At 49.1% G+C, this 18,669-nt stretch overlaps 1 protein-coding gene across 2 annotated transcripts in view; it reads right to left on the bottom strand.

Annotated features, from left to right (window-relative positions):
* Positions 1-6,391: 6,391 nt before the first annotated feature.
* The window catches only part of LOC147098005 (substance-P receptor-like), a 162,904-nt gene continuing 150,626 nt past the window's right edge, over positions 6,392-18,669 (bottom strand). The window contains exons 4-6 of one of the 2 annotated variants that reach the window (XM_085971199.1): positions 17,878-18,074; positions 12,114-12,411; positions 6,392-8,660 (exon numbers count right to left, since the gene is read on the bottom strand). In XM_085971199.1, the coding sequence (XP_085827325.1) occupies positions 12,117-12,411; positions 17,878-18,074 (492 nt within the window). In that variant the 3' untranslated portion in view covers positions 6,392-8,660; positions 12,114-12,116. Of the gene's footprint in view, positions 8,661-9,175; positions 12,412-17,877; positions 18,075-18,669 lie in introns of those variants that run through there. The other variant, XM_085971198.1, reaches the window with a different exon arrangement.

Here is an 18,669-nt window from a genome sequence, read left to right on the forward strand (position 1 = left end):
GATGACGAGGAGGAGGACGAACAGGAGCGAGGGAGGAGGCAGCCACTCAATCGGCCTTCCGGAAGGGTGGTCCGCGACCGCCTCATCAGATTGCGGTTCGAATAAATTAAAGCCCAGATCCCCGTTGCTCACCACATCCCCATCATCCCATCCCTGTCGCAGGCCATATCACTGCGCACAGCTGAAATGAAACACACCACAAAAGAATCCAAACTGAATTAATAAATTTATCAAAAATCAGTGAACACATATTTACAACAAAAATATTAACTATTGACCCTTGTGCAGTCCCTAAGTGCCTCTCATTACTGTGCTTTTGCCTACTCTAGTGCTCCTATGAAATGTTGGCCCAGTGGCTGCAACAGGACGGGTGGAAGGCTGTTGTGTGTCCATGCGGGAGACTTCAGATGGCCTTGCAGGACACCCTCGACCGGCTCTGGGCCTGGAAGGCCCGGCTGTAGACTGCACCACTGCAGCATGGGCGGCAGCAGTCTGAGCTGGCTGGATGGCAGGCAGCGACAAGGACAATGGCAGAGTGGCAGCGGTGGGAGCAGGAACGCTGTCATCCTGAGAGAGGACGGCAGGTTCCTGCTCCACTGACCCACTGCCACTCCCCCTGGGGCAGCAGCTTAGCATCACTACCAATCTGCTGGAGCACAGATTGCTGGCCTGCTGCAACACCGTGAAAGCCCCGGTCGACGGTGGTAGACCCAGCCATGATGGCAGCAGTCAGAGCTTGTGTGGCATCAAGCTGAGACTGCATGAGAGCCCTAAGACATTGCAATTAGGACCAAGTGTGGGACACAATACATGCGGCTGGGTTTAGGGCAAGTTGGAGTTTCAGGAGGGGTGCAGGCTGGAAGGCCAGGAAGGAGGTCGTTGGCAGCAGTCAAGTTTGGGGTTGACTAAGCCACGCGTCAGAGTTTCAGAGGCCGAGGGGCTGAGGTAGGGGTGATGGTCCACAAATCTTGCGGAGGTGGAAGCAAGCAGCCGTGGCGATGGATAGGTCATGAGGTTGAAATCTCAGCTCCTGGGCGAGGAGGATGCCAAGATTGCCAGTGGTCTAGTTGGACTTGAGACAGCGGCTGGGGAGAGAAGCTTGTGGCTTGGGCCGAAGGTTGGTCTTCCCAATACCAAAACTGGAAGAAGTTGTGAATCATTGGGTTTAGGTGTGTGTCTGTGCTGCATTATAACGTGGGTTCAGCTGGCAATGTGCTGTTACACTCTGAGCTTCACACTCAGTGGGCAGGATTTTCATTGGGCCTTGGAGGCCAGATTGGAGGCATGTGGGGGGGTTAAAATCCCAAAATCGAGGGGCACGAACCCATCCCGCCCCAACCCGCCTCCATGCCAGTTTCAAAGGAGGTGGGTACCCGGCCCGCGCTGGGACCCGCCTCCCCGAGGCGGGAAGGGGATTAGTGCCAATTAACAGCCTGTTAACAGGCAGTTTTTAGCCTAATCCCTATTTTCATTGGTGAAGTGTGGGATTCCCGACAGCGCCAAACCACGCCAAGTTAGCGAGGCGGGCCGTCGGGCTGAAGGGCTTGGAGGGGTCGAGATGTCCGGTGTTCAGGTGAGTGATGGGTGCATGAGTGCAGAGGTAAGTGTGTTTGGTGTGTTTAAAGTGCTTAAAGAATTTTTACTTACCTTTCCAGCCTTCCTTCCTTCAGGTCTCAGGAGTCCCTCATCTCACCGGCACAGAAAGCAGAATGGCCGCGATCTGTCAAAAATTGCAGCATTCAGCTTTCTGTTCCAGAGAGATCTCTAAACCATCCTGAGAGGAAGGAATTAACCTGGAGTACAGATTGTCAGTGTTTGACAGCTTCAAACAGCTGTGAAACACTGATATTTCATCTGTCAAAAGGTCTTGACAGATTAAATATCAACCTGTGACGTCACCTGTTGCCAGGTGGCCTTTAATTGGCCCAGCGGGCTCAACAAGGTCAATCAAATCTAAATCGCGTGGGTTGGCTGGAACTCGATGGAGGTGGGACTACAACCCTGAAAGTTGTAGTCCCGCCTCCTACCCAACTCCTCAATGAAAATCCAGCCCGTGTATTGCTGATCTCACCTGGCCACATGCACTTCAATCGACTTAAATGTCCGTTGGTCCAAATGCAGTCAGATTGGCTGCCGCGACGGTTTCAATACCTGTCAGCTCTGGGTCACTGTAAGTACAACTGGACACAGCAACTGATAACCAACCATATTCGCTCCAGTGGAGATAGAATGGGAGTACAATTTGGTAACTCTGTATCAGCAGCCTCACACTGAATGTCCGTCACTCTCATAGAATCATAGAAATTTACAGCACAGAAGGAGGCCATTCGACTCATTGGGCTGGCTTTTCTCAATGGGGAGCTTTTGGAGGCGGGACCCCCACTTGTCATGTTTTAGTCCCGCCTCCATCGACTTCTGGCCAACCCACGCTATTTTCTCTTGATTGACCTTGTTAAGCCTGCCCAGCGGGTCTAGCAGGCCAATTAAGGGAAAGCCGACTATTGGTGACGTCAGCGAGTGACGTTTCATCTGTCAAGAGATTTTGACAGATGAAATGTCAGCATTTGACGGCTCTGTGAAGCTGCCAAACACTGACAATCTGTCCTCTAAGTTGAGCCCATCCACCCAGGCTCGCTTGAGCTCTCCTGAGCAGAAAGCAGAAGGCTGCAGCTTTTGACAGTTCAGCGGCCATTCTGCTTTCTGTGCCGGTGAGCTGAGGGACTCCCGAGACCTGAAGGGATGAAGCCTGCAGGAAGAAGTAAAGGTAAGTAAAACTTATTAAAACACTTTACACACACCTCACACACTTACCTCTCCACACTTGCACCCATCACTCACCTGAACACCGGATATATCGACACCTCCAACCCCCGCAGACCCACGGCTCGCCTCGTTGACCCTGGCGAGGTTCGGAGCCGTCGGGAAGCCCACACTTTAGGGCTCAAAATAGGGATTCTCAAAAAAACTGCCAGTTAACTACCTGTTAACAGGCAGTTAATTGGCACTAATCCCCTTCCCGCCTCAGGGAGGCGGCTCCCAGCGCGGGTCAGGTACTCGCATCCTGGGAAGATGGCACGGAGGCGGGTTGGGTACCCACCCCCAGATTATGCCATGGGTACCCACCCCCAGATTATGCCATTTTCCCTGCAGTCCCGCCTCCTTACCCACCTCCCCAGGGCTGGCAAAATCACCCCCGATGAGTCTGTGCAGGCCAAGAAAGAGCTACCCAACCTAATCCCACTTTCCAGCTTTAACAGTTTCAGCCATGGCTCAGTGGGCAGCACTCTCGCCTCTGAGTCAGAAGGTTGTGGGCTCAAGTCCCACTCCAGAGACTTGTAGCACAAAAACCTAGGCTGACACTCCAGTGCAGTGCTGAGGGAGTGCTACACTGTCGAAGGTGCCAACTTTCAGATGAGACGTTAAACTGAGGCCCTGTCTGCTCTCTCAGGTGGACATAAAAGATCCCATGGCATGATTTTGAAGAGGAGTAGGGGAGTTATCCCCGCTGTCCTGGTTAATATTTATCCCTCAATCAACATCACAAAAACAGATGATCTGGTTGTTATCACATTGCTGTTTGTGGGAGCTTGCTGAGTGCAAATTGGCTGCCGTGTTTCCCACATTACAACAGTGACTACACTTCAAAAAGTACTTCATTGGCTGTAAAGTGCTTTGGGATGTCTGGTGGTTGTGAAAGGCGCTATAGAAATGCAAGTCTTTCTTTCTCTTGGTCTGTAGCCCGGTAGGTCACGGTACTTCAAGTGCATATCCAAGTACTTTTTAAATGGGATGAGCGTTTCTGCCTCTACCATTGTGCTATTTCATAGGGAGCTGTCATACACCATTTCCTGCTCGCAAGTGCATCAGGCCCCTTTGAGCTGGTGAATATCAATCACACCAGCCTTGGCTGAATTTCACAAACTGTGGGATGCAGGGCAGGCTTGGATCCTCCAGGTTTGGATCAGTGGCATTTCAGTTTGGGAGGGTGACGCGGCCTTAGCCTCAACCAATGAGAAGCCAACATAACCGTTTTACAACATTGTTAACTACACAAGTACATCATTCAACACAAAGACCTCCTTTGGACTGTCCCCAGACCATTCCTGGGCCAGATCAGACCAAACGTATTTCTCATTTGTTAGAATATTATAAATGGAGCCCGCTGGGATTCGATAGTGTATTTTTGGTGATCTTGCTAGGATGACTCACCTGCTGTTACCTTCTTTGTCATTAAAATGAGTTTTTTCCGATTAGTTTTCTGATTTTCCCCTGCTCCTGGAAGCCCCCTTCTTGAGGTACGTTTCCTGAGGCTAGCTGTTGTGACAGAATGGATAGGATGTCAAGGCCTTGGAGAGGGTGCAGAGGAGATTTACCAGAATGGTACCAGGGATGAGGGACTGCAGTTATGTGGAGAGACTGGAGAAGCTGGGGTTGTTCTCCTTAGAGCAGAGAAGTTGAAGGGAAGAGTTAATAGAGGTATTCAAAATTATGAGGGATTTGATAAGAGTAAATCGGGAGAAACTGTTTCCACTGGTAGGAGGGATCAGTAACCAGAGGACACAGCTTTAAAACATTTGGCAAAAGGACCGGAGGGGAGATGAGCAACGTTCCCCCTAAGCTGCGTGGCTGCACAGCTGTCTGCCGGTCCCGCCCAGGCCGGACCAGCTTTTCCAACGTGAAATTTCACACATGCACAAAACTTTGAGTGGGCCGCACAGCCCGTTAAAGGGGCCACGCACCCAAAAACAACATCAGGTGGAAGATTGGAGACGAGGAGAATTTTTTTTACGCCGTGAGTTTCTGTGAGCTGGAATGCACTGCCTGAAAGGATGGTGGAAGCAGATTCAATAGGCATTTTCAAAAAGGAATTGTAGAAAAACTTCAAAAGGAAAAATTTGCGGGGCTATGGAGAAAGAGCAGAGGTGGGGGGAGTGGGACTAATTGCATAACTCTTTCAAAGAGCCGGCACAGGCATGATAGGCTGAATGGCCTCTTTCGGTGCTGTATGATTCTATGAACATCAGGGACTGGTACAATGGACTTGTACAGACTGGAAAATACATAGGATTACATAGGATATACGGCACAGAAACAGGCCATTCGGCCCAACCAGTTCATGCTCCACACGAGCCTCCTCCCGTCTTTCCTCATCTAACTCTATCAGCCTAACCCTCTATTCCCTTCTCCCTCGTATGCTTGTCCAGCCTCCCCTTAAATGCATCGATACTATTCGCTTCAACCACTCCCTGTGGTAGCGAGTTCCACATTCTCACCACTCTCTGGGTAAAGAAGTTGCTTCTGAATTCCCTATTGGATTTCTTGGTGACTATCTTATATTGATGGCCTCTAGTTATGCTCTTCCCCACAAGTGGAAACATTCTCCCTGTATCCACTCTATCAAAATCTTTCATAATTTTAAAGACCTCTATTAGGTCACCTCTCAGCCTTCTTTTTTCAAGAGAAAAGAGACCCAGCCTGTTCATCCTTTCCTGATATGTACACCCTCGCATTTCTGGTATCATCCTTGTAAATCTTCTCTGCACCCTCTCCAGTGCCTCTATATCCTTTTTATAAAATGGCGACCAGAACTGTACGCAGTACTCCAAGTGTGGTCTAACCAAGGTTCGATACAGGTTTAGCATAACTTCCCTACTTTTCAATTCTATACCTCTAGAAATAAAACCTAGTGCTTGGTTTGATTTTTTATGGCCTTGTTAACCTGTGTCGCAACTTTTAGTGATTTGTGTATTTGTACTCCGAGATCCCTTTGTTCCTCTACCCCACCTAGACTCGCACCCTCCAAGTGATAAGTGACCTCCCTATTCTTCCTACCAAAATGTAATACCTCACATTTGTCTGTGTTAATCTTCATTTGCCAATTATTTGCCCATTCTGCAAGTTTATTAAGGTCCTCCTGCAATTTGTTGCAGTCCTCCTCAGTATTGACTATCCCCCCACCCCCCAATTTGGTATCATCCGCAAATTTAGAAATTGTGTTTTTGATTCCAAAGTCTAAATCGTTAATGTAAATTGTGAGCAACAGTGGAGTGTACTGATCGCCAACCTCCAGTCAACAAGGCACACAGAGTGTGGAGAGGGAATATTTACTGCAAAATCTGGGGCACAACTCACAAGATAATGCATGTGCAGTTTGTAGTGTCTTTAATCACATTGCGACTGTAAGATGGTGGAGCGATTTTCACTCTGGTGCATCCCAAACTCCTTGCCATGACTTCCCACGTGCATTAATATCATTCAGCACTTTGACAGAAGTAATTGGATCAGAAGGCCCCAAAATAATCAGAAATGCTTTCGGTTTCATTTTCACCAGGGCTAGAAACAGATATACAGACAAAGCAACGCATATCGAAACTCCTGATAGACTTTTCAAGACGTCGAATTTTGTGTTTTATTTCCTTTTAATCTCTTACAATAATAAAACCATGATTGGGCAAAAGCCATTTACCACAGACACCAATATACAAAGCACAAAACAGATTGCACATGGCAAAAATAGAAACTGTGCCATACTCAAAATCCAATAAAGCAGACTCCATTTAACATTTCAGTAGTTTTTTTTTCAAATTATGAATTAAGGTTCCCTTGGATTTTCGTCCTTTGGGCTTGTCAATGCTGTTTATAAATGGCTATGCAGTTGCTAGGAAACAGTTTGAACAGACTGAGAGTTGCTCGGAACTTGAATTTGTATATATATCTTTCATGTTGATAGCAACCCGGGGAGCCCAACATCCAGCCTTTTAACCAGCCACTCAAGAACACTATTGAAAGTCTTCAGAGCGTAAAATAAGATCCTTGGCCTTTTCTCTCTGAGCCATAATATCTTAGTGATTGGTTTATGTTAAATAAATTATCTTATTTGATAAATCCTCATTGCTGGCTTTTTCTGAAGTGACGCTAACAATGGTCTAAATCCGCCTTTTGTAAAAAAAAAGAGGTTCAATTATCTTTACCTTCTTGAATATTTACTCACTCCCCTGATTCCCGCCTGTATTATAGGACACCATTCATCAGAGGGGACGTCAAGCAAACTAATACCTTTATCTATCAAAGCAGGCAGTGGATTCTTAACAACAAAGGAATTGGTTAGAAAATGATCAAAACTATTTTTGCCTGGCTCCTTAATGGTGGCTAGGTTGAAAACACTTCCACCGAGGCTAGAGAGAGGGGGGAAGTGAGAGAGATGTGTGTTGGGTAAATCTCAGAAATCATAGGCAGTCCGTTCAATCCACACCCCAGTTATGACGATACTCCTCAACCTACCCATGATCTCAGATTGTATAAAATAAGCAGAACACCTTGTTTTTCATTCTTTATTGGCATCTGCCCTCGGAGTGAGAAACTTAAGTGTTCATTTGCTGTGAACTTCTGAGACTCCCTGAAATAAAATCAGTTCTTGGACAACATCGTTTATTTTTTGGAAGTGAGTAGGCTTCAGCAACGGAAACCTCTCACTCAGCTCGCTCAGAAATTGAGTACCAGGCTTATCCTGGGGACCATTCGGCCTACTTGAAATTTCCATTAGAGCTTGAATTTTTCAAATATTTACAGTTGCGTCACCTCACGGCTAAACTTTTGGTTACAACTTTTAATTGAGGAAGAATTATTTCACCCTGTTTTGGTGTCATCTTTCATCCTTTGGTGTGGAAATGTAATGGCTGTTTTCTGTGTTAGTTGTGGAATGTGATTTTTGGATCCGATTGTTCCCTGGCAACCACAGAACCGAATATACCACATGGTCAGTACAGAACAATCAAAAAGGAGGACTCTATATAAATGCTACATTCAGACACTCCTACACAAACCAAACTTGTAACAAAGATTTGGGATTGGGCCCAGTCACATCAAGCGGCAAGTGCACCCTAGCAAGTGCCTGAAGTGGCCAATTGGATCGTAGAGTCACTGTCTCGTTGCTCCCCGGATGTCCCGAGATTGACAATGGGCTTCCTTTTCTGGCATTGGGTGCGTGGCAACAAAGCTTTTTTAACAGAAAATAAAAAGGTGGAATCATACGGGTCAAATCTGACGGGACCACCTTGGAAATGAAAGCCTACGCTCTTTAAAGAAGAAGTAAAACACCCGTGGCACAGCGATAGAGCACAGGCCAGACACAGCACCGTCACTCTACTCAAAATGCAGTGCACAAAGAGGCAGGGATGAGAGACGTTCCATCACAACACAGCGGCACAGCACCGAGAACACTTATGAAAAGCTTGTCGGGAGGCGAGGAGGGGGTGAAATCTGTTCAAATTCGCAAATCTTTCGGCACCAAGTAGAGTTCCCTCTCTCCCCAGGTAACACATATTCTCATAAGAATAATCTGGGCAAAACAACCCAATGAAGAGCGACACTGCGCCTTTTCTGTTCCAACTTTTAACCTGCGATGGATGAGACTGGTAATAACTCCAAACAGGCCTGCCTTGCTTGGGCCTTCAACCATGCCACAAGGGGGCAGCACAGCACCACACTTGTGTCATTGCAGTGAGGGCCAGGCATTGATCTCTTAGACTGTGTTTCACTATAATTTAGTGATAGGCGAACACCTTTACTCAATAAATTCTGCAATTGACGGAACTGGAGCAAACCAGTCAGCTTTATTACCAGTTCCACTTCAATCTTTGAGAGGCCCAGAGCTGGGGAACCTGCAATAAAAATCAGCTGTACATTAACACAATAAATATATCAATTTGATTCCAATGGCCAAGATAACTTAAATAGAAAAGTGGTAAACTTAAAATCAACTCTTACAAACTAAAAAATATTTCCCATTCCCAGTATATCTGGCATACGCATTCCTTGCCCTCTCACCAGATTTAGAATCAGAGCATGATCCAGCACAGAAGGAGGCCATTCAACCCATCGTTCCCGGGCTGGTTCTCTGGAAGAGCGATCCAATTAGTCCCACTCCCCCTGCTCTTTTCCCAAAGCCCTGCAAAATTAAAATTCTACCGGGGGCCAGTTGGAAATCTAGGAAAGCTGAGAAACGAGCTCAGCACTGTCTTTCCAGAAAATTACATTTTTAAAAAATCGTTTTAAGATGGAGAAACACCGACAGTCTGTGCATCACCTTCACAGAATCACAGAAACCCCACAGTGCAGATAGAGGCCATTTCGGCCCATCGAGCCTGCACCGACACATATCCCACCCGATCCCCGTAACCCCTACACCAACACATATCCCACCCTATCCCCGTAACCCCACGTATTTAATCCCCTTACCACTAAGGGTCAATTTATCACAGCCAATCAACCTAACCCGCACATCTTTGGACTGTGGGAGGAAACCGGAGCACCCGGAGAAAACCCACGCAAACACGGGGAGAATGTGCAAACTCCACACAGACAGTCACCCGAGGCCGGATTCAAACCCGGGTCTACTGACGCTGTGAGGCAACAGTGCTAACCACTATGCCACCGTTCAGCAAAGATCATGTCAGTTCTAAAGTCATGGCGTGGAGATATGTTCATCGTTTGGGGATTTTAAGTGCAACTTTAAAATTTGCCCACAAGCAAAATACACATTTTCACGATCACAGCTTTGTACAAAGATTTAAATGAACCAATTTTGGCATAATGAACAAAGCCAAAGAATTTCTCTTCCTAAACCTGCCAAATATGGGAGAGTCACGTTCCTTCATCGTCACTGGGTCAAAATCCTAGAACTCCCTAACAGCACTGTTGGGCAATAAATGCCGGCCTTGCCAGTGATGCCCACATCCCGAGAATGAATAAAACTAATACCGTTAGCCTCAAGAATGACACTGATTGTGGAAATAAGTCGCTCCTCTTGCATGAGGCTGCGGAGACGTGGTGATCCTCCCTTTTCCAAATACTGCCACTACCCAGAGAACAGAGGGCTATGAGGGGCCTTGCTCTGTTCAGGGACTAGGATGTGAACTCTGTGCCATGGGAGAGACTCGCAAACAGTACAGGGTCGGAATACAAGCTGGGACGTCAGCAAGCTCACACCGCCAGGGATTCCAGGCCCCAACTTCACTGCCCCATGGTGCAGAGCATTGGAGTTCCGACCTGCACCCCAACCCATGCCACCCGGTGCAGCAGCACCAAGTTGGCACTACCACGCCACCCTTAACCACACCACCAAAGGGCGTACATGCCCCTCTAAAGTTACTGTTCCTACACGTACCGATCTGAATCTCATCCATTCAGAACTAATCCAGTCTGGCACCCTGTGAAAAAGCGATTGTCTTCACTGAAATATCTCCCCCCCCGTCAGTGTGATAAATGTATCAGTGGACGAGTCCAAGAGAAAGTCCTTTGACTTACCTTTTGTTAGTAAACTCCTGTAGCTTTTGGGAAGAAGGTCGGTGAGTCTTGTTATGATGTACCTCATGTACCTATGTTTTTTTAAAATTCATTCCTGGGATCTGGACATCCCTGGCAAGACCAGCATTTATTGCCCATCCCTAATTGCCCTTGAGAAGGTGGTGGTGAGCCACCTTCTTGAACCGCTGCAGTCCGTGTGGTGAAGGTGCTCCCACAGTGCTGTTAGGGAGGGAGTTCCAGGATTTTGACCCAGCGACGATGAAGGAACGGCAATATATGCTCCCAAGTCAGGATGATGTGTGACTTGGAGGGGAACTTGGAGGGGGTGGTGTTCCCATGCTCCTGCTGCCCTTGTTCTTCTAGGTGGCAGAGGTCGTGGGTTTGGGAGGTGCTGCCAAAGGAGCCTTGGCAAGTTGCTGCAGTGCATCTTGTAGATGGTACACACTGCAGCCACGGCATGCCGGTGGAGCAGGGAGTGAATGTTTAAGGTGGTGGATGGGGTGCCAATCAAGCGGGCTGCTTTGTCCTGGATGGTGTCAAGCATCTTGAGTGTTGTTGGAGCTGCACTCATCCAGGCAAGTGGAGAGTATTCCATCACACTCCTTACTTGTGCCTTGTAGATAGTGGATAGGCTTTGGGGAGTCAGGAGGTGAGACACTTGCCACAGAATACCTAGCCTCTGACCTGCTCTTGTTGCCACAGTATTTATGTGGCTGGTCCAGTTAAGTTTCTGGTCAATGGTAACCCCCAGGATGTTGATGGTGGGGGATTCGGCAATGGTTATGCCATTGAATGTCAAGGGGTGGTGGTTAGACTCTTGCTTGTTGGAGATAGTCATTGCCTGGCACTTGTGTGATGCAAATGTTACCTGCCACTTATCAGCCCAAGCCTGAACGTCGTCCAAGTCTTGTTGCATGTGGGCATGGACTGCTTCATCATCTGAGGAGTTGCGAATGGCACTGAACACGGTGCAGTCATCAGCGAACATCCCCATTTTTGAACTTATGATGGAGGGAAGGTCATTGACGAAGCAGCTGAAGATGGTTGGGCCTAGGACACTACCCTGAGGAACTCCTGCAGCGATGTCCTGGGGCTGTGATATATTTCTTAAGGCTAAAGGGATCAAGGGATATGGGGAGAAAGCAGGGACAGGGCACTGAATTTGGATGCTCAGCCATGATCTCATTAAATGGCGGAGCGGGCTTGAGGGGCCAAATGGCCTACTCCTGCTCCTATCTTCTATGTTTCTATGATTGACCACCAGCCACCACAACCATCTTCCTTTGCGCTAGGTTCCTACATGTCATTTGGAGGACCGGTTTTAGAAATAGAAGAGTCAGGAGGCCGCGCGGGGTTGCGTTGCATGTTATTCTGGGCATTGAAGAAGCACGACAGAATATTGCATGTTTGGTGCTCAGGGCAGGGACTTTACAAGCCTACTGCTTGAGAATGGTGTTGAGCAATCGAGAATTTTACAAATTTGGCACTTTAGTGATGGAGGGGGTTTGGGGTGGTGGGTGGTGGCAAGCTAGCACTTTCCAAACAAGAGTTCTCAGCGTCAAGGGACAAGTATTTTACAAGTGATGTGTTCAAGGGACACTCTGTGAGCTACAGGATTGAAGTGTTGAGGCCCAACTTAGTGCTTCCATTTTGATTTAGGGCCCCCAGTTGATGAACCACCAAACTCACATGTATTGCAGTAAATTGGTATGTGGTGACCTCCTAGTCTCTGAACACTCGCTGCTGCCTGTTCTGAATAATTCACTCTCTTAGTACACTTTAGATTGTGGCGGTAGGTTAGAACTGACCATTTAGTAGGGGTCTGGCCTGCAGTAAACAGTGGAGGACTCAGATCCAGTCTTTGAGATGCTGTGTGACGACCCATTGGAGGTGAGGTCCAGCGACAAGTGCGTTGCCTTGAGGGTCTCATCGGCGTCGGCGTCATTCTGGTTGATGACCGTGGATACGGTGGTCTCCATCCGGCTTACCTTGTACGTGCTGCCTTGGGTTTGGAAATACTTGGTGGACTTCATCTCCAGCCCCTCGTAATCGTTTGTCTTGACGAATGGGCACCAGCGGAAAACACGCCGGAATCCAGCCCGGAACCTGGAACAGAAACGAGCCGCAGTGTCTCACCATTGTCCATCTATCAAATATAATGGCCCCGGGGATTTCCTCAAGAGCGTTGTCATCATTCTGGGGAACCCACTGGAGGGGGTTCCAGTTACCCCGACTCTGGGAGTGACCGATTGGCTCGTACGGTGGAGGCAAACCTCCGTCTACCCTTTACAAGGTGCCAAGAGGGCCTGAACTAGGGCGGAGGGCGGGGGGGGGGACTGCGGGGAGATCCTGCTTCACTGGCTCAGAAGGGACCCTGTGCAGTACAGGAGGCCACGGCACTGAGAGCGCTGAGGCGTCCAAGGCCTCCAGGTGGGTGCAAGTGCTCTCCCGAAGAAGCAGGCTGGTGACTTCTGAAAAATAAAATAAAGTGGATCAGCCCCCCACCACCCACACACACAGCGCTCCAAGGCGGGAGGTTGAAGGGGGAATAACAACAGAAAATGCTTGAAAAACTCAGCAGGCCAGGCAACATCCGTGGAGAGAGAATAGAGTCAACGTTTCGGGTCAAACCCTTTGTCAAGACTGGAAAAGCACAAGAAATGAAATAGATTATAAGGCCAGTTTGGGCTGGGAGAGAACAAAAGAGAAGTGAAGAGACATTAAGAGGTATTCAAAACGAGACGAGATGGTGATAGGACTAGTGGAGACAAAAGACGGCTCTAGATTAGGTGTGAAATGTGCTGGCAGAATGGGAGACAGCTGCATTTTCTGTTGTTATTTCGGATTTCCAGCATCTGCAGTATTTTGCTATCGTACTAGAGGTTGAAGGGGGACCTGGGGTAGGTGGGCGCTGGAGATATGCTTGTAATGGAGTAGACACCCAACGTCAATGAGATGCCTTCACGCTGTCCCCACAAACTATGGCTTATGGACTATTCAGAGAGTGCGTCCCCGGCACTGGGTGGATGCACCATGTGATACAAGTCCGACTGGACAGTGAGTGTGCGTGTGGGGCATTCAGATTGGCAGTGAACCCTTCCGTAGTTGAATAGTCTGCAACCACTCACTGTGAAGGCTCACACATGAAGAATGGCCCCTTGGGTGAGATACTGGGGAGCTACTGACACCCGTGGAATTGTAATTCAGCGGAATCACAGGCTTTAGCAGAGGACGAGTGTCTAAGGGGTCATTGTTCAGTATGTGGGGTATTCCCAGTATGACACATACTCTATGGGGGAGAAATTAATTATAGCCCAGGAGTGGGCGTTGACGTAATAAAACTCACTCCACACTTGGTTTGAGTATAAAGCAAGGCTTTAATCAACTTGTTTCAGAACATGGAGGTCTAGTTGTACTTCACTAGTTCCTTGTCTTACAAAATGTCCCTAGAAAGCTGGGCCCACGCCCGAGTATTTATACTCCTTGGATGGCGCCACCAGCTGGCTGTCCAGTGTTATTTCATGAGTAGTTTCTTTATGATGATGAGATTTATAATAGGCGCTAACTTTGGAAAAGTTTGAGATTTAAATGAATTTCGCTGCACGCAAAATTCAGTGCCATCGCTCAAAGAAAGAATGGAGCGCTGCGCTAATGACCTAGCTCAGTGGCGTTAGACGCAAAACGCTAAGCAATTTCAGGTGCCGTCTAATCGCTAGTCGTCATTGCCACAGGCTCTTTCCAGTTCTTAAAGGGGAGGTTCAATCATACTGCAGAACCTCATTCTCAGCATTACTGGTTCTGCAGCTGTCTCAGCAAGCAGCAGATGGCCAAGGAGAAGGAACCGAATCACTGAAGGAGGTGCCATTATGGCAGATCAACGGCCCAGGGAGAGAGCTCGCAGATTCTGCGACCAGGTATTGGAGGCCTTGGTCTTCGCTGTGGAGAGGCGGAGGGCGGTTCTGTACCCAGCAAGTGGCAGGAGGGCCTCGCCGCAAGTCTTCCGCGCCATGTGGACGGAGGTAGCGCAGCACGTCTCAGGCAGCACTGTTGTCCCCAGTATCCACACACAGTGCAGGAAGAAGTTTAACAACCTCACTCGGGTGGTCAGGGTGAGTCAATGCTTCAACAGATGCTACATACTACCATCTGAACCTCAATATTCACACACTGGCCAAAGCACCACAACCCCAGCACTCACCCACCAACAATCTCCACCTACCAACACCCACACCCACATCTCACACCTTGCACACAATGACACTTATTCAACTATGGCACTATGACAGGCACATCTCCCAAACACATTGCTCCACTCACCCACACACTTTCCTTTCTCTTGCAGGCCAACAGGAGGGAGCAGGAGCACACAGGCGGGGGACAACCTGACACCCAACCACTTTCTGAGCTGGAGGAAAGAGTGCTGTAAATCATTGGGTGCCAGGTGGTGGGCGCTGTGGCCACCGGCGATGTTGACCCCCTTGGGCATGTTCATCCCTACTCCTTCTTCTCATAACCCACTTCCCCCTCACCCCACAAGCGTTTCGCACTTTCCAGCTAATCATGCTGTATGTATGCCTTTCTCCCTCCCTGACCCCCTCCCCTCACCTTACCCAACTCTTGTGCCTTTATGCGTTCAGATAATGAGCAAGAGCTGAGCAGCCTGCTGCACAGGACTCAGATGAGGACCTCGATGGGGAGGCCTTTAGAAGAAGATGGGCATGCACATGGAGATGATAGGTGCAATGGCAAGGGTGCCTGAGAGCCTCTCAGCAATGGTAAGGAGCGTGGAGGAATCCGCCTCCAACATTGCGCAGAGCTCTGCGCACACCATGGAGCCCATCATTTCCAGTCTGCAAAGGATGGTGGACTCTCAGAGAGACCGTGGCAACCCAGACCTGATGCCACGTGTGAGGGCAGTTTTCGCAGCTTTCATTGCAGCACAGGTGGAAGATAAGCAATGTCTTAGTGTTGTAATGTAGTCTGTGTTTGGTGCCATCGATTCTCAGGCTGTCCTCATGCAGTCTCAGCTTGATGCCATGCAAGCTCTGACTGCTGCCATCATAGCTGGGTCGACCACCGTCCACTGGGGTTTTCACGGTGTCGCAGCAGGCCAGCAATCTGTGCTCCAACAGATTGGTAGTGATGCTGAGGTGCTGCCCCAAGGGGAGTGGCAGTGGGTCAGTGGAGCAGGAACCTGCTGTCCTCTCTCAGGATGACAGCATTCCTGCTCCCACCACTGCCACTCCGCCATTGCCCTTGTCGCTGCCTGCCATCCAGCCAGCCCAGACTGCTGCCGCCCATGCTGAGGTGGTGCAGTCTACAGCCGGGCCTTCCAGGCCCAGAGCTGGTCGAGGGCATCCTGCAAGGCCATCTGAAGTCTCCTGCACGGACATTCAGCAGCCTTCCAACAACCCTGCTGCAGCCACAGGGCCAACACTTCGTAGGAGCGCTAGAGTAGGCAAAGGCACAGTAACGAGAGGCACTTAGGGATTGCACAAGGGTGAATAGCTGACACTGTTATTCTAAATATGTGTTCACTGATTATTGATACATTTATTAATTGGCTTTGAAAGATTTTGTGGTGTCTCTCATTTCAGCTTTGTGCTGTGATATAGCCTGTAACAGGGATGGAATGTGGTGAGCAACGGGGATCCGGGATTTAATTTATTGGAACCACAGTCTGACGAGGCAGTCACAGACCGCCCTTCCAGAAGGCCGATTGAGTGGCTGCTTCCTCCCTCGCTCCTGTTCCTCCTCCTCCTCCTCATTTTCCTCTTCCTCCTCAGCCTCGTCCTCCTTCTCCTCTCCCTCTTCCTCCTGAGGTGGTCCTGCAATCCCTGGTGGCAAGGGCTGGGCCTCATGATGGCCAAGTTGTGGAGCATGCAGCAGACCATCACGAAATGGGACACCCGCTCCGGCGAGTACTGGAGGGCTCCTCCCGAGCGGTCAAGGCAGCGGAAACATTGCTTGAGCGCCCCAATGGTCTGCTCGATGATGTTCCTGTTGTCAGCATAGCTCTCATTATATGAATGCTGAGCAGGAGTGTTGGGGTTGCGGAGGGAGTCATGAGCCAGGTGGAGAGCAGATAGCCCTTGTCTCCGACCAGCCAGCCACGAGCTTGATGTGGTGGCTGGAAGAGTGCTGGCACACCGCTCTGGCGCAGGATGAAGGCATCATGTCTGCTGCCAGGATAGCGGGCATTCATATTGACGATTTGGTGTCTGTGGTCGCACACCAACTGCACATTAAGTGAGTGGTAGCTTTTGCGGTTACGGAAGATCTCAGGATTGTTATGCTGTGCCCGCAAAGCCACGTGGGTGCAGTCAATGGCGCCCTGCACCATGGGGAAGCCCACTGTCCTGGCAAAGCCACATGCACATTCGTCCTGCTTCTCTCTGGTGATGGGGAAGGAAATGAGGTTCCTACTCCTACTGTAGAGGGCCTCTGTGACCTCCCGGATGCAGCGATGGATGGCGAACTGCGAGATGTTCGCTATATCTCCTTTCGCAGATTGGAAGGAACTACTGGCGAAGAAATTGAGGGTGACGGTATCCTTGACTGCCACTAAGAGAGCCGTGGTCGCCCTGATCTGAGGCTGGTGGTCTGGTTGCAGGAGGTGGCAGAGTTCGGTGACCACCTCCTTGCTGAAGCGGAGCCTTCTAATACACTGTTCCTCACTCAATTGGAGGTTGGAGAAGTGCTCTCAGAATACCCTCGGAGGGTAAGGCCTCCTGTTGAGAGCATTGATGGCTGTCCTCCTCCCTCTGGCCACATCTTATAATCTTTCTCGTTGCCTCCGCTCCCTCCGCAGTAGCTCCTGGAGGGTGAGGTCGATTGCCAGTACAGCCCCCGTTAATGTAACCAAGTGTAGCACTTTGAAATTTGTCAGATAAATGTAACAAATTTTTAGTAGCCACTACACTCCTGATACTAAGGAACCTTTAAATGACTGAATTAAACTTTTTCACAATCGCAAACTGACATGGAAGCAGTGAAACAGCACTAACCTGACAGCTGCGACTGATCCCTTTAAATAGTGCCCCTGGAGCCGCCACGTGCCGGCTTTACGCCTCCTCTCCCTGACGCTGTCGGGGCGAGGCGCTAAGGCAGGGGGTGATAATCAATTTGGCAGATCGAGCACTCAGTGACCGTTGCACACTCACCGACATCATGATCTGCCTGGCGCTAAAGCCCCAGGTGCTAACTGTTAGCGGCGGCACTAAGGGGTGACTGGATTTGGCGTGCGGCCCCGGCGCTACTTCATTTGTGCCCATTAGCGCCCCCGCCTGGCGCTAACGGGAAGCGCTAAGCTACTGAATTTCTCCCCCTATAGCTTGTCCCCTTGTGGAAATGATGGTGCACCGTATACATTATAAACACACAGGCTTAGCAGGATTGCCTACGTTGGCATAGTGCTTGGGGAAAGTGGTGTGGGAGGCTTTTACCCTCATCCAGTTTGGCTGCCACTAACCCTGGGAAATTTTCCATTGTCCGGCTAACTTAAATGTGTTGGTCATGGCCTTCGTCTAATGGGGGTGGGGGAGGAGCTTCCTTTCTCCAGTTGGGACTTACCGGTCATTGAGGCAGCAGTAGATGATGGGGTTGTACATTGTGGAACTCATAGCGAGCCAGATGATGGCCAGGTACACTTGCTGGATGTACTTCTTCTGGTAGATCTCGGGGTGGAAGAGGTACAGCAGGAAGTAGATGTGATAGGGCAGCCAGCACACAGCGAAGGTGGTCACCACCACGATCATCATCTTCACCACCTGCGGCCGGGGACAAAGGGCAGCTTATAGGTTATTCAAATCTCCGCAGTGGGGCTTCAATTCACAAATACAGCCTGGCTTCATTGCTTTATTCAGAGTCGGTTGAATCTCTGGGATTTTTGTGTTGATCAAAGCAGAAATGTCAGCATGGAGGAGTAGAATATTTTCAGAAAAAAAAGGAAGGAAGGAAGGAAGATGAGAGAAAGAAAGACAGAGAGAGACAGAAAGAGAGAGAGAAAGACAGAGAGAGAGAAAGAAAGATAAAGAAAGGAAAGAAAGAAAGAAAGAAAAAGATGGATAGATAGATAGATGGATAGATAGATTGAGCATTATTGAAGTATAGTGACTGTTGTCATCTCATTAATCTGGGCTGAATTCAAAGCCAGAGGTGAAGTGGCAATGCCTACCCAGTCCCTGTGAGTCACTATCCACAAATAGAACGCAGATGAAGAATGGCAAAGATCTCGGAAGCAGTGTCTACTGCAATTTTACTAATATTTTGGAGCCATTTCATTTCAAACACGTCATGGGTGAAGTTACATCCTGCTAGACCCCTGCTCCTGCTGCTCTTTAACCAGGAGCTTGGAGATGTGTG

Source organism: Somniosus microcephalus, chromosome 30, assembly GCF_052327205.1.
Source record: "Somniosus microcephalus isolate GS21.2 chromosome 30, FLI_Smic_1.0, whole genome shotgun sequence".
Classification (NCBI taxonomy): Eukaryota; Metazoa; Chordata; class Chondrichthyes; order Squaliformes; family Somniosidae; genus Somniosus; species Somniosus microcephalus.